This window comes from Oncorhynchus keta, chromosome 11, assembly GCF_023373465.1.
Source record: "Oncorhynchus keta strain PuntledgeMale-10-30-2019 chromosome 11, Oket_V2, whole genome shotgun sequence".
In the NCBI taxonomy this organism is placed as follows: domain Eukaryota; kingdom Metazoa; phylum Chordata; class Actinopteri; order Salmoniformes; family Salmonidae; genus Oncorhynchus; species Oncorhynchus keta.
In genome coordinates this window covers 50,965,519-50,981,981 of record NC_068431.1, presented here as the reverse complement: position 1 = coordinate 50,981,981, position 16,463 = coordinate 50,965,519, and the positions used below count along the sequence as shown (strand labels likewise).

At 40.5% G+C, this 16,463-nt stretch overlaps 1 protein-coding gene across 1 annotated transcript; it reads right to left on the bottom strand.

Moving 5' to 3' along the window:
- Window positions 1-253: 253 nt before the first annotated feature.
- LOC118390542 (reticulon-3-like) lies at window positions 254-12,828 on the bottom strand. Its single transcript, XM_035781208.2, has 7 exons — window positions 12,608-12,828; window positions 7,340-7,547; window positions 7,025-7,163; window positions 3,232-3,301; window positions 1,167-1,213; window positions 1,013-1,071; window positions 254-718 (listed from the first exon to the last, which is right to left on the bottom strand). Exons 1-7 carry the CDS (start codon window positions 12,675-12,677, stop codon window positions 670-672), a joined length of 642 nt encoding a protein of 213 aa, XP_035637101.1. The 5' UTR covers window positions 12,678-12,828; the 3' UTR covers window positions 254-669.
- Between the last annotated feature and the right edge of the window lie 3,635 nt (window positions 12,829-16,463).

Below are 16,463 nucleotides of genomic sequence, written 5' to 3'. Positions count from 1 at the left end.
ATATTGAAGTTTGGAACATCTGTGTATGCCTTTGCTTTGCTAACCGTTTCCCCAGCTCATACACACATAACAGGATCAATCATGACTGATGAGAGCTTTTTCCAGAGTTTCCTTCATTTTTATTTCAAGTTTGATGAATTACTTACAAAATACTCGAGACCAAGTATCTTTAGGATGAACTGAGACGATGCTGAAAACGTTGAGTGGCCCAGAAACTTCACAATTCAGAAACAGAAACACACACACCAAGTGCTTAAGTTTTTTTTTTCTTCATAAATTAAAAATGATTTATTGTGAAAATGTACAAAACTACAACAAAGAACTTTCTCCGCAAAACAGATTAGAGTACGAACATTTGCTTTTTAGAGATGTTACACACCATTCTGTATCCTTGAAATAATTAAAAGTGAATCACTGATTCTCCTGACTTAAACCCCCCCCCTGGTTCAACCAGGAATCATATGTTAAGGAGTACATGGTCTTTGAGGATCAAGAGAATGTACAGAATGTGGATGGCTCCAACAACAAAAACACAAGCATTGCACCCTATGCAAGTTAGTTACGGTACATAGAATATTGAGCGATGACTGCCACTAGTTCGACGCTGTGTAGGACTGGAGTTGCAGTAGAAGTGAGGGAGATTAGTTGTTGAATAGGGTTCATGGACCGTCACTCTGCTTTGGTGCGCTTTACTGCCCCAGGGAGTTTATCTTGAAGCCTGAAAAGGAAATGGGGAAAAAAATGAATAATACTATACTAGAACAAGTTTGGTGTGGCTGGCCTTTCACCTTCATATACACAGATACATTAGGTGTCATAATGTTTCTGGACAAAGACAAAATCCTTTTAATGGTCCCACCAAGACAGTTGATCATGAAGGTACTGATGCTACGTTCCTTCATGCCATGACTCCAAAGGTAAAATGTCCACTTATACTGCCGAAAAACTGAAAATTGTGTTCTGTGATTTCACTTTATCTACACATTGATGATTAGAAAAAGAATGCCCTTACTTTGCAAGTGTGACTTCAACTCTGGTGCGAATCAGTTCAATGTATTGATCGATCTGAGTCTGAAAGAGAACAATTTTTACCCGACAAGCACACAGGTTGATAACAAACATTAGTAATTGTATGCCAAATAAAAACTGCTTCCATTCACACTTACTTTATTTCTCTCATAAACCAGAGGCGTGCTGAAGAAAATGATATCAGCTGTCAATGAGAAACAGAGTGGACGTCGGTCAAGTATGTCATTTCTAAGGAGGTTTCCAGATGCACTACATGGCCAAAAGTTTGTGGATAACTGCTCGTCAAACATCTCATTCCAAAATCATGGGCATTAATATGGAGTTGGTCCCCCCTGTGCTGCTATTACACTCTTCTGGGAACGCTTTCCACTATATATTGGAACATTGCGGCAGGGACTTGCTGCCATTCAGCCACAAGAGCATTAGTGAGGTCGGGAACTGATTAGGCCTGGCTCGCAGTTGGCGTTCCAACTCATCCCAAAGGTGTTCGATGGAGTTCAGGGCTCTGTACAGGCCAGTCAAGGTCTTCCACACCTATCTCAACAATTTCTGTATGGGCCTCGCTTTGTGCACGGAAGCATTGTCATACTGAAACAGGAAAGGGTGTTCCCCCGAACTGTTGCCACAGTTGGAAGCACAGAATCGTCTACAGTCGTGGCCAAAAGTTTTGAGAATGACACAAATATTAATTTCCAAAGTTTGCTGCTTCAGTGTCTTTAGATATATTTTTGCATTAAGAAGACGTTTATCTAAAGTTCCATGTATAACACTTGTATTTTCATCAACATTTATGATGAGTATTTCTGTAAATTGATGTGGCTCTCTGCAAAGTCACCGGATGTTTTGGAGCTACTGTCCATAACGCGCCAATGTAAACTCTGATTTTTGGATATAAATATGAACTTTATCGAACAAAACACATGTATTGTGTAACATTAAGTCCTATGAGTGTCATCTGATGATCATCAAAGGTTAGTGATTCATTTTCTCTATTTCTGCCTTTTGCGACTCCTCTCTTTGGCTGGAAAAATGGCTGTTTTTCTGTGACTAGGCGCTTACCTAACGATCATGGTGTGCTTTCGCCGTAAAGCCTTTTTGAAATCAGACACTGGCTGGATTAATGAGAATTTTATCTTTAAAATTATGTAAAATACTTGTATGCCTGAGGAATTTTAATTATGAGATTTCTGTTTTGAATTTGGCGACCTGCACTTTCACTGGCTGTTGTTGAGGTGGACGCTACCGTCCCGAATATCCCAGAGAGGTTAATGAGAGAATCAGTGAAATGTTTTGGGGGGATTTAGTTCATTTGCGTGGCAAAGAGGGACTTTGCAATTAACTGCAATTCTTCTCTTCACTCTTCATAATATTCTGGAGTATATGCAAATTGGCATCATACAAACTGAAGCAGCAGACTGAAAATTAAGATTTGTGTCATTCTCAAAACTTTTGGCCAAGACTGTACAGCTTGTGTGGCCTAACATTTCACGGCTGAGTCGTTGTTGCTACTAGATGATTCCATTTCACAATAACAGCACTTACAGTTGACCGGGGCAGCTCTATCAGGGCAGAAATTTGAGGATCTGGCTTGCTAGAAAGGTGGCATCCGATGACGGTGCCACATTGAAAGTCACTGAGCTCATCAGAACAGGCCATTCTACTGCCAATGTTTATCTATGGAGATTGCATGGCTCTATGCTAGATTTTATACACTTGTCAGCAACGGGTGTGGCTGAAATAGCCGAATCCACTCATTTGAAAATGGTATCCACAATTCCACATACTTTTGGCCATGTAGTGTAGTGTTGGACACACCTCTAACATGATAGTTTAACACAACGCTATTCATTGAATACTATCAACCCATTAAAAGAGCAATTTATTCCAGCAGTACTGCACAGGATCTCACGAGGCAACTTAAACCATGTCTACTATACACCATTCAGACCTCCCCAATGTAAACACAGGTCTGATTGTTTCAATTCAAAATACTTTATCCCATAAGGGACAACATTTTAGGCAGGACTGCAGATACGTAAAAACAACATAATCCCAATAGTTGAATGAAAAAAAGCATGATACGTCTAGGTTCTTAGAGAATACTAAAAAACAGACTATCATGAACATAACGTGTCTAAGTGACTGGGTGCACCACACTGTTTTGGGACATTAGACATAAAATCAAAGACTGGAGTGTCTTACTCAGTATCAGGATAGTGATGCCATTGAAGACAGCGCCCACATAAGTCAGCAGCCACATGAAACCAGCCAGCTGCAACAGAGGGACCAGCACATTTCAGACCACAACAACACTATACCGCTAAATGCCATGACAAGCATAAGGGCTGCATTTTCCTTCGCCACAATCGATCAATGTAATTATCATCGAAATTCTAACATTGTGTGTGTTTGAAAAAAAAAAAAAAAAGGTTAAACTATGAAAATAAAGGAAGTCGTTCACTCCATGTATAAACACAGTGATGGCGAAACATTGGTAAATACCCATTAAATTGCTGGGAGTTTATTCGCCGTTAGTCAGCACCTCCACACAAACTATTATTCTGGGTGTGCGCCAGCTCATGTTTTTTATCTGTTTGGGAAAAAAAGGAAAATATAACAAGCATCCCATAATATGTAGCCTTTATTAAAACTTGTTAGGATACCACACACTGGCTGCCTTCAGCTGTGTAATCCACTCCTTTCTTCATCTGATAAACTCTTCATCCCTAATTTGAACATCAGCCAGGTATTTCGCTCTCTGCCAGTCATCATCACATGACGGCTTTTCAGGCTTTCTTAGCCAGCCGTTTCAATGCACAATAGTGTGGACTTCAGGGTTGTGAAAACATATCGCTAACGGCACAGAAGGTGACCACAGTGTATATGGACAAAAAATTATGAGCCCTATTTACAACCATTTTTTCCTACAGTCAAAATAAATCCATAAAGAAAGTGTATTGCCATTCAGTCTAGATAAAGCTAGACTGACAGACTCACATGCATGACAGAATAGTCTATCAAGCACTGCTAGAAATAATCATTTAAATCAAATTAAAGCTACAGTATGTAACTTTTTAGGCGACCTAACCAAATTCACATAGAAATGTGGGTTATAGATATTTCATTCTCATTGAAAGCAAGTGTAAGAAGTGGTAGATCTGTTCCATGTACGCTATTTCTATGCTTTCAGTTCTTAAGTTTCGTTTTTGAGTCTTTTGCTTTGGGTTTTGTACACCAGCTTCAAACAGCTGAAAATACAATCTGTTTGGTTACGGAAAATAAGTTTCACAGCAGATTAGATGGTACAATGACTCTACACAATGTAGAGAGTCACAAACTGAAATATTACAATTTCAGCAACTAGGAAATGGCTGAGCGATTTCCGCATAGTGCATCTTTAAAGGCCATAGCATTGGAAATATCCTAGACCGCAGTAGCCAATGCCGATGAACACACACTCAAAATCAATCAAATGTATTTTAACCCCCTAGAGTAACATTTAAAAAAATCCCCATCAAAATCCATCAGTTTAAACTAGATATGTTTTTTTACATTGGACGCGTCTCAATCCACCACATCCGCCGGTGTCACACTTCTGCATCTGTGGTGAAAGGTGGCAGAGCTAGAGCGGTGTTTGTAAGACCATGAGACATCCCGAAAATCGATCTTCTCACCAAAAGAGGTTGATTTATTATGACCACTATGGAAAGGGGAGACTCTCACGAACATGACGGTGGTTTCGGTTTTACTCTACGACTCCCACAAGTGATACCTAAAGGGGTCCTACAATTTAAAATCAAATAGCTAAATAAGCCATAGTATGACAATCTTAAAACAATTCCATATGTAATCTTAGAACCCCCCCTTTAAAGCGCTTTTTACATCAGCAGTCTGCTTTACAGACACCCAGCCTAAAAACTCAAAAGAGCAATGCAGAGACAGAAGTATGGCTAGAAAAAGACAGAAACCTAGGAAGAAACCTAGAGAGGAATCAGGCTCCAAGGGTTGCCTAGCAGAGGTCGACGTGGTCGATTAATTAGTGCCGATTTCAAATGTTCATAACAAATCTGTAATTGGCCTTTTTGGACGGCGATTACATTGCAATCCATGAGGAAACGGCGTGGCAGGCTGACAACCTGTTACGCGAGTGCAGCGTCAAAAAGGACCTTATGGCTGCAAGGAGCCAAGGTAAGTTGCTGGCATTAAACGTATCTTATAAAAAAACTATAAATCTTCACATAATCACTAGTTAACTACACATAGTTGATATTACTAGGTTAACTAGCTTGTCCTGTGTTGGATATAATCAATGCGGTGCCTGTTAAGTTATCGAATCACAGACAACTTCACCAAACGAAAAAAAGCACAATCTTTGCACAAATGTACCTAACCATAAGCATCAATGCCTTTCTTAAAATCAATACACAGAAGTATATTTTTTTTAAGCCTGCATATTTAGTTAAAATAAATTCCTGTTAGCAGGCAATATTAACTAGGGAAATTGTGTCACTTTTGGGTTCAGTGCAAGCAGTGTCAGGGTATATGCAACAGTTTGGGTCACCTGGCTCGTTGCGAACTGTGAACAAATTTGCCAGAATTTTACATAATTATGACATAACATTGAAGGTTCTGCAATGTAACAGCAATATTTAGACTTAGGGTTGCCACCTGTTCTATAAAATAAGGAACGGTTCCGTATTTCACTGAAAGAATAAATGTTTTGTTTTCGAAATTATAGTTTCCAGATTTTACCATATTTACCATATTAATGACCAACGGCTCATATTTCTGTGATTATTATATTATAATTAGGTCTATAATTTGATAGAGCAGTCTGACTGAGCGGTGAAAGGCAGCAGCAGGCTTGTAAGCATTCATTCAAACAGCACTTTACTGCGTTTGCCAGCAGCTCTTAGCAATGCTTGAAGCACAGAGCTGTTTATGACTTCAAGCCTATCAACTCCCGAGATTAGGCTGGCAATACTAAAGTGCCTATAAGAACATCCAAAGGTCAAAGGTATATGAAATACAAAATGATATAGAGCGAAATAGTTGATGCATCACAATTCCTATAATAACTACAACTTCTTAACTGGGAATATTGAACCACCAGCTTTCATATGTTCTCATGTTCTGAGCAAGGAACTTAAACGTTAGCTTTTTTTACATGGCACATATTGCACTCTTACTTTCTTCTCCAACACTGTGTTTTTGTATTATTTAAACCAAATTGAACATGTCATTATTCATTTGAGACCAAATAGATTTTTTGTTATGTATTATATTATGTTAAAAAGTGTTCATTGCTCATTCAGTATTGTTGTAATTGTCATTATTACAAATATATATAGTTGAAGTAGGAAGTTTACATACACTTAAGTTGGAGTCATTAAAAAAAAAAACTTGTTTTTCAACAACTCCACAAATTTCTTGTTAACAAACTATAGTTTTGTCTGGAGGAATGGGCCAAAATTCACCCAACTTATTGTGGGAAGCTTGTGGAAGGCTACCCGAAACATTTGACCCAAGTTAAACAATGTAAAGGCCATGATACCAAATACTAATTGAGGGTATGTACACTTCTGACCCACTGGGAATGTGATGAAAGATATAAAAACTGAAATAAATCATTCTGACATTTCACATTCTTAAAATAAAGTGGTGATCCTAACTGACCTAAAACAGGGATTTTTAAATTAAATGTTAATCATTTAAAAGATTAAATGTCAGGAATTGGGGAAAAACTGAATTTAAATGTATTTGGCTAGGGTGTATGTAAACTTCCGACTTCAACTGTAAATATAAAAATAAAAAAAAGGGAAAAAAATTGTCCGATTTTTTTGATCCTCCAATAAATCAGTATCGGCGTTGAAAAATCATAATCAGTCGACCTCTAGTGCCTAGTCCTCTTCTGGCTGTACCGGGTAGAGACTTAAGAGTACAAGTGGCCATTAATGCCAGATCGTTTTTCAAAAGTGAGTTCTTAAGCAAGTACCTTCAGCGAGTCCACCAGGTCCTCCACCAGCAGCAGGTGCCTGGCCTGTTTGATGGCAAGATTCACATAGGTCAGGCACACATCCACATATTTTCGGAAAATCTCAGGCTGAACGGTCAGGTCCTTCTCCATCAGAGCCCTGAGGGAGACAAAGATTTACCATCATCACCAAAAAAACAAAACTAAGCTTAAACTACAACGACTCAAATCAGACAATGACTCCAAGGGGTAAAGTTCAATGTGCCTTGTGTACTACTAAGTACACTAAGAATATATCCTTGTTCTCCCATCATATCCCAAGCTGAGCTGTCGTACTTGAAGGGGTGGCCCTCTTCAGACTTCTGCACTGCCTGAATGACAGACTTGTAGACGCGGAAGGTGATTGTGACACAGAGCAGTGCCAGCAGCATGTAGGAGACCACACTGATGACGCTGAAGGTGGCCAGGGACAGAAGGACCAGCAGAGACATGCCAAAGGCCACCGCAGACTTCTTTGGGTTCCGCCAGTACACCAGCTCCATCACTTGAAGGACAAGGGACAAACAGGAGGGAGCAGGATTAATTATCAAGCCAATCCTGACGGTTGGACGATCACATATCTCATTTATATAATGGGCATTTCCATTAACCTCTCTGGGGTAGGGGGCAGTATTTTGACATCCGGATGAAAAGCGTGCCCAAAGCAAACTGCCTGTTACTCAGGCCCAGAAGCTAGGATATGCATATAATTGGTAGCTTTAGATAGAAAATACAAAAGTTTCTAAAACTGTTAAAATTATGTATGTGAGAATAACATAACTGATATGGCAGGCGAAACCCAGAGGACAAACCAACACATTCAGCTTACCATTATTTTCAATGGCTAGTACTAATTATAAGCCCAAGTGCTCCCAAACTGCAGTTCCTAGGGCTTCCACTAGATGTCAGTCTTTAGAAAGAGTTTCAGGCTGTTTTTTATTTTTTTAAATGACCCAGAAAGTGTAGTTTTTCTAGGTGGCTCCCATTTTGGCTGTAATGTTTCCAAGCGTGTGGAGGAAAGCGTGTTCTCATTTTTCTCCAGGAATGAACATACTATTCTCAGTCTTAAATTTGATTGTTTATTTGCGTATTAGGATACCTAAGGTTTGATTATAAATGCTGTTTGACTTGTTTGGAAAAGTTTATTAGTAATGTTTGGGATTAATTTTGTATGCATTTTGATGGAGGGAAACAGTGGATTATTGACTTAAGCGCACCAGCTAAACTGAGTTTTTATGGATATAAAGAAGGACATTATTGAACAAAACAACCATTTGTGATGTAACTGGGACCTTTTGGAGTGCCAACAGAAGAAGATCAAAGGTAAGGCATTTTTATATCACTATTTCTGACATTTGTGTCACACCTGCCTGGTTGAAATATGATTTTCATGCGTTTGTATGCGGGGTGCTGTCCTCAGATAATCGCATGGTTTGCTTTCGCCGTAAAGCCTTTTTGAAATCTGACACGGCGGCTGGATTAAGAAGTATTTTAGCTTTATTTTGATGTGTAACATATTTTCAAGAATGTTAAATACTTCATTAGCATTTTGGAATTTCACTGGATGTTGGCCAGGTAGAGAGAGGACCCTGAGAGGACCCTGAGCACCAACATGTGAAGTTCATAGGATCATGTCAAATTGAAAGCAAAGAGTTTTTTAAATATACTCAGCAAAAAAAAAATCCTCACTGTCAACTGTGTTTATTTTCAGAAAACTTAACATGTGTAAATATTTGTATGAGCATAACAAGATTAAACAGCAGACAAACTGAACAAGTTCCACAGACATGTGACTAACAAATTGTATAATGTGTCCCTGAACAAAGGGGGGGTCAAAATCAAAAGTAAGTCCGTATCTGGTGTGGCCAACAGCTGCATTAAGTACTGCAGTGCATCTCCTCCTCCTCTCACCTCACCTGGTTTAAATTATGTTTCTAGAGACAATATCTCTCATCGTCACTCAATGCATAGGTTTTACCTCCCTTGTATTCACATCATACCATACCTTTGTCTGTACATTATGCTTTGAATCTATGCTGCTTTTACTGTTTCGAAAGTACAAGACGACCAGTTCTTATAGCCTTTAGCCGTACCCTTATCCTACTCCTCCTCCTCCTCCTCTGTTGATGTAGAGGTTAATCCAGGCCCTGCAGTGCCTAGCTCCACTCCCATTCCCCAGGCGCTCTCATTTGTTGACTTCTGTAACCGTAAAAGCCTTGGTTTCATGCATGTTAACATTAGAAGCCTCCTCCCCAAGTTTGTTTATTCAATGCTTTAGCGCACACTACCAACCCGGATGTCCTAGCCATGTCTGATTCCTGGTTTAGGAAGACCACCAAAAACTCTGAAATGTCCATCCCTAACTATAACATTTTCTGATAAGATAGAACAGTCAAAGGGGGCGGAGTTGCAATCTACTGCAGCGAGAGCCTGCAGAGTTCTGTTTTACTATCCAGGTCTGTGCCCAAACAATTTGAGCTTCTACTTCTAAATCCACCTTTCCAGAAACATGTCTCTCACCGTTTCCACTTGCTATAGACCACCGTCTGCCCCCAGCTGTGCCCTGGACAACATATGTGAATTGATTGCCCCCCCATCTATCTTCAGAGCTCATGCTGTTAGGTGACCTAAACTGGGACATTCTTAACATCCCCGCCATCCTACAATCTAAGCTTGATGCCATCAATCGCACACAAATGATCAATGAACCTACCAGGTACAACCCCAAACACGGGCACCCTCATAGATATCATCCTAACCAACCTGCCCTCTAAATACACCTCTGCTGTCTTCAACTAGTATCTCAACCTCATTGCCTGCGGTCAAACGACCACCACTTATCACTGTCAAACGCTCCCGAAAACACTTCGGCGAGCAGGCCTTTCTAACCGACCTGGCCTGTGTATCCTGACCTCACTCCATCAGTAAAGGATGCCTGGTTATTCTTTAAAAGTGCTTTCCTCACCATTTTAAATATGCATGCCCCATTCAAAAAATAATTGAACCAGGAACAGATATAGCCCTTGGTTCACTTCAGACGTGACTGCCCTTGACCAGCCCAAAAACATCCTGTTGCGTACTGCATTAGCATCGAATAGCCCCCGCGATATACAACTTTTCAGGGACGTTAGGAACCAATATACACAGGCAGTTTGAAATGTGCATCCTGTAGCACCAACTCCAAAAAGTTCTGGGACACTGTAAAGCCCATGGAGAATAGGAGCACCTCCTCCCAGCTGCCCACTGCACTGAGGCTAGGAAACACTGTCACCACGGATAAATCCACGATAATTGATCATTTCAATAAGCATTTTTCTATAGCTGGCCATGCTTTTCACCTGGCTACCCCTACCACGGTCAACAGCCCCGCACCCCCCACAGCAACTTGCCCAAGCCTCCCCCATTTATCCTTCACCCAAATCCAGATAGGTGATGTTCTGAAAGAGCTGCAAAATCTGGACCCCTAGTTTTTCAAAGTAGTTCACCAACTACTTCTCAGACAGAGCTCAGTGTGCCAAATTGGAGGGCCTGTTGTCCGGACCTCTGGCAGTCTCTATGGGGTGCCACAGGGTTCAATTCTCGGGCCGACTCTTCTCTGTATACATCAATGATGTCGTTCTTGCTGCTGGCGATTCTCTGATCCACCTCTACGCAGACAACACCATTCTGTATATTTCTGGCCCTTCTTTGGACACTGTGTAAACTAACCTCCAGATGAGCTTCAATTCCATACAGCTCTCTTTCCGTGGCCTCCAACTGCTCTTAAATGCAAGTAAAACTAAATGCAGGCTCTTCAACTAATCGCTGCCCACACCTGCCCGCTCATCCAGCATCACTACTCTGGATGGTTCTGACTTAGAATATGTGGACAACTATAAATACCTAGGTGTCTGGTTAGACTAAAATCTCCTTCCAGACTCACATTAAGCATCTCCAATCCAAAATTAAATCTACAGTCGGCTTCCTATTTCACAACAAAGCATCCTTCACTCATGCTGGCAAACAAACCCTTGTAAAACTGACTATCCTACCGATCTTTGACTTCAGCCCTGCCTTATCGCAGCTCACTGGTCACCATAGCAGCACCCACCCGTAGCACGCGCTCCAGCAGGTATATTTCACAGGTCATCCCCAAAGCCAACTCCTCCTTTCACCACCTTTCTTTCCAGTTCTCTGCTGCCAATAACTTGAATGAATTGCAGTTTTGTTTTAATTAAAAATGGAAAATCATTGAAGCTGGAGACTTATATCTCCCTCACTAACTTCAAGCATCAGCTGTCAAAGCAGCTTACTAATCACTGCACCTGTACACAGCCCATCTGTAAAATAGCCCAGCCAACTACCGCATCCCCATATTGTTATTTATTTTGCTCTCTTGCACCCCAGTATCTCTACTTGCACACCATCATCTGCACATCTATCACTCCAGTGTTAATGCTAAATTGTAATTATTTCACCACTATGGACTATTTGCCTTACCTCCCTAATCTTACTACATTTGCACACACTGTACATATTTTTCTATTGTGTTAATGACTGTACGCTTGTTTATCCCATTTGTAGCTCTGTTGTTGTTTTTGTCACACTGCTTTGCTTTATCTTGGCCAGGTCGTAGTTGCAAATGAGAACAAGTTCTCAACTGGCCTACCTGGTTAAATAAAGGTGAAATAAATAGAAACAATTAAAAGGCCCCTCCCCTGTGAATATGATGCCAGTTCAGAAAGGACTAGGCTACATCAATTACATATTTCACCTACATGTAATAAGTGATGATCTTGTACACAACTAAAGGTGACTGGTATAACAAAGGTGGCCTAACAACCAGAACAGGGAATGCATCCTTATTTCTACACAGAAAATCACTGACCTGACAAGGTTGGTTTTGATTATTGAAAGCAAAAGGCTGGTAGCCATGCTTCTGCTCATCCAATTTTAGGCAGGGTGATTATTAGAAACATTCGAATAGGGGCGTGTGCTCTTCCCAATCTAGTTAGGCATCTCTCATGTATCCATAGGAGTCTCCTGAATGTGGCAGTATAACGTTAAGAGTCTTAGTAGTCTTTTAGTTAAATGTTAAAGTAATATTTTATTTGAATACGCTTGCAGCTTTAGCCTCAGTAAGTAGGTAGCGTATTAGTTAGCTTGCAACACATTGAAAATACAATCGTTACCTTACATAGTTAAGAGATCAGAGATCAGCTGAGTGAACAAACGACCTATTGTGAGTTAACGTCAGCTACTCGAACATTCAAAGGCTTATTTGGTCTTAAACGGTCCCATTATTTATGGTATTGGGCATTTCGCAACACTTCTAAACGAAATATAGAGGGCGTTATCTATAGCTAGTTATTTATTGATGCATTTTATTCTACTTAGTTAGCCAACATGTGTGTCCTGTTGTGACATTGCGAACGTTAGCTAGCTACTAGGTCAGCCAGCTTGCTGTCAGACAGACGTCAATTGTTCGAACTTGCATCGATATATACTAGGGTGGTTGAACTGATCTCGAACTAATTCAAAATGTTTGCATTAAACACAAAAACGCTTTAGAAAATAACGTCCTACCGTAATATGTGGATTCTTTGGTCGATGTAGCGCACGAAATCTGGGCAGAATGTGTCGTCGGATCTGCCATTTTTAAACGTAATAAATTCGATTTGTGTAGCTATATATGTTCTGGTCAAAATCCTCCAAATTCTCTTTTTTTTTAATGGATGACAGATGGATGCTGAGTTGACTCCCCACGCCCGTTGGTCGTTTTGGAAATGTTTTTTTTCTATCTAGTATTCTGGCACAAGCGCAAATGATGACGTCACGTTCGTATGGTAAATGACGAAACTTTCAAAATAAAAACCCACATTTAAAAACTGCAATGTGGATTGAAAAATGTAATTTAAGCAATGGCCAATGTTATTGTGACAAAAAGAAAAGGCAATAAGTATTTTTTGAAAAAAAAAAAAAAGGTTTCTTTTAAAAAACATTTTTTACCAATAATGGAAAAATACAAGTTTGACACTGGTATGTTGACAACATTGGGCTGTAAAGAGAACACTTTTCTACAGGGGTGCAACTTTGGTTTTAGAAGTGAGGGGGACATAAACATAACTTTGCAGGGAGTCTGAGGGTCCTCCCATTTTAGGGGCATCTAAAACGAATTTCCTGAGTTTCTTACACAATCTAATATGACCCATAGCCCTTCCAGCCATTTCTATTTAGAACAACAAAAAGTTACCAAAATGCCCACTGTCATCAAGCTAGGTAAAAGACCATTACTTAACTTTTCATTGTCTTTATTAAGACATTCTCTATATCAAATTTCATCCAGACCGCCCAGCCAGCCAGAGCCACTTGCACGCCCGGCCCCCACCAATCTAGCCAATGACTCAACTCTCTCCCCAACACAACTTCCTTCCCATCTTTTTTTTAAAATGTTTCGAGGGAAAGGTTTGGAAATCAAAATTTGGGTAAAAACACACATACAGCTCCTACACATTAACACACAGAAACAGTATATCCTCCATATAATTCATATCAAAGGCCTAATAGTACTGTAGAGCTATTTTTACTTGCACACAATATAGATGGGTCACCACATCCTGCCCCTAGCGGTCCATGGCTTAGTGAAACACTAATTATTGGTTTCAGGTGTGTTAGGCCAAGGCCAGAGTGACAACCAAGAGTATGGCAGACCCCCAGGGCCAGGACTGAGCAGCCCAGCAGCTAGGTATTTCCTAAATAGGTATCTCCCCTGACGTGGACATGTTTTCAATACAGACTCCTTTTGTCATACAGTATTCTATATGAGGAATCCAGACCTTATGAAAGTTGCATAGTATACCCTTAATCTTGTACTAAATCCAATCTAGTGATACATAACTTGACATTTCTGCCACCCATTGTGACATTGTGGGAGGATAAACCTTCCAATTAATGGCAATGCATTTCTTAGCCACAATAAATGCTAGATTACACAGTTTATTCTGTCTCCATTATCAACATTTCCAAGCAAACAAAAACAGGGAGAATCTGTAGACATGCTGAGATAAAAGGACATAATCTATGCCAGAATTCAGCCAGCATTCACAAGACCATAACATTTGTGTTTTACATCTTCAGCAGAGGAATTACATTTCTGAGTGCATGATATTCAGTTTAACTGGTATATAGTATGTTCCAGTGATGGTCTTAAACTGCAGCAATTTACGTCTGACATTATATGAACATGACTAGGCATTCACTACTTGACCAAAGGTATGCGGACACCTGCTCATCGAACATCTCATTCCAAAATCTGGGGCATTAATATGGAGTTGGTCCCCTTTGCTGCTATAACAGTCTCCACTCTTATGGGAAGGATCTCCACTAGATGTTGGAACATTGCTGCAGGGACTTCCATTCAGCCACAAAAGCATTAGTGAGGTTGGGCACAGATGTTGGTCGATTAGGCCTGGCTTGCAGTGGGAGTTCCAATTCATCCCAAAGGTGTTCGATGGGGTTGAAGTCAGGTCTCTGTACAGGCCAGTCAAGTTCTCTCACACCGATCTCGACAAACCATTTCTGTATCGACCTCGCTTTGTGCACGGGGGCATTGTCATGAATTAACAGGAAAGGGACTTCCCCAAAATTTTGCCACAAAGTTGGAAGCACAGAATCGTCTAGAATGTATGCTGTAGTGTTAAGATTTCCCTTCACTGGAACTAACAATGAAAAACAGCCCCAGATCATTATTCCTCCTCCACCAAACTTTACAGTGGGCACTATGCATTCAGGTAGGTAGCGTTCTTCTAGCATCCGCCAAACCCAGATTCCTCCGTCGGACTGCCAGATGGTGAAGCGTGATTCATCACTCCAGAGAACACGTTTCCACTGCTCCAGAGTCCAATGGCAGCAAGCTTTACACCACTCCAGCCAAAGCATAAGCATTGCGCATGGTGATCTTAGCCTTGTGAATGGCTGCTCGAGCCATGGAAACCCATTTCATGAGGCTCCCGATGAACAGCTCTTGTGTTGACGTTGCTTCCGGAGGCAGTTTGGAACTCGCTAGTGAGTGTTGCAACCCGAGGACAGACTTTGTGTATCACAGTGCAATTATAAAACTGGTGGGGGACAAAAATGCTATTTCAGAATGTGTGGCGGGGGGGGGGGGTTCATGTCACCATTGAAAATTGCTCCCCTGCTTTTCTACCTGTCTCAGCTAAAGTGGCATGGGAATTACTCAGTCGTACATATCCAGCAGCACTTCATTATCCACCCCCTCCATAGCTCCCAAATGCAATACACTGTAATAGACTGTGCATGGATACATATTGGCAAAAAAAAGTTGCAGTGTATTATTGTATTGGCTATGGAGTGTTGCAGGATATGCATGACATGGTCCCCCTCCAAAACTACATATATGTGGTTAGTAGAGAGCCTACAGAGTATTTCCCACCCCAGTTTATATAGGACAGGTATTAGTGTTTTTTTTTCTCTTCAACCCAATAAGTATACCATATACAATGTATTGCATTGCAGTGAATGAGTGGGTGGATTAAGGAGTCACCAGCACTCTGTATTAAACCTGTTGCTCAGCACAAGCGGCGACCATTTCAAATTTTGCAGATTGAGTAAACCTATAACATATAGTTGTATTTTATTAAAAGTGTATTTCTTTAAATATAGCCTTCACCATGACTTTCAACGTACAAGCATTTATGTAAACTTTCAATAGAAATGCTGGAATAAATAATACAATATTTACAAATAAATACATACAATTATCAAAGGTGGTTGCAATGCTGTGAAAAACAGTTTTATTGCCCTAGAGTGCATTTTCCCCCCTCCGATATTCCCCGTTTAGCATTTCTTTGCAAACCGACTCTGATTTTGAAAAATAAAATCCAAGATGTTGCTGCAATAATGTCCTGCTGCTAGGAGAACGATTACGTATTTCAGAGCACAACGAGGGGCGTATCTTCATCACGGCTGTAAAGCTCACGTCTCTCAATTGACATTTTAGTCATTAAGCAGACGCTCTTATCCAGAGCAATTAAGGTTATCATCGACAGATGGCGGCACATCGACCGATTTTGTCACCCTGTCGGCTCGGCGATTTGAACCAGCAACCGTTCAGTTACTGGCCCAACGGTTTAACCGCCAGGCTGCCTGCCAGCCATAAGGTCATATTTTCCAAATGAAAGCCATTATCATTGCTTTATACCACATATTATACACAGTGGATTCTCGTTTATAAATCATAATATATATTTTCCATGGACGTAGGTGTTCTACATCTATTTAATAACCTTAATAATCACCCAGTCAATCAACAAATCAATCAATTAACGTATCAAGAACCTCAAGGATTCTCCCCAGTGTAAGTTCTCCCCAGAGTTTTTACTACCCCGTTGGGCATGTGCGTGCGAGGGTTTACTACCCCGTT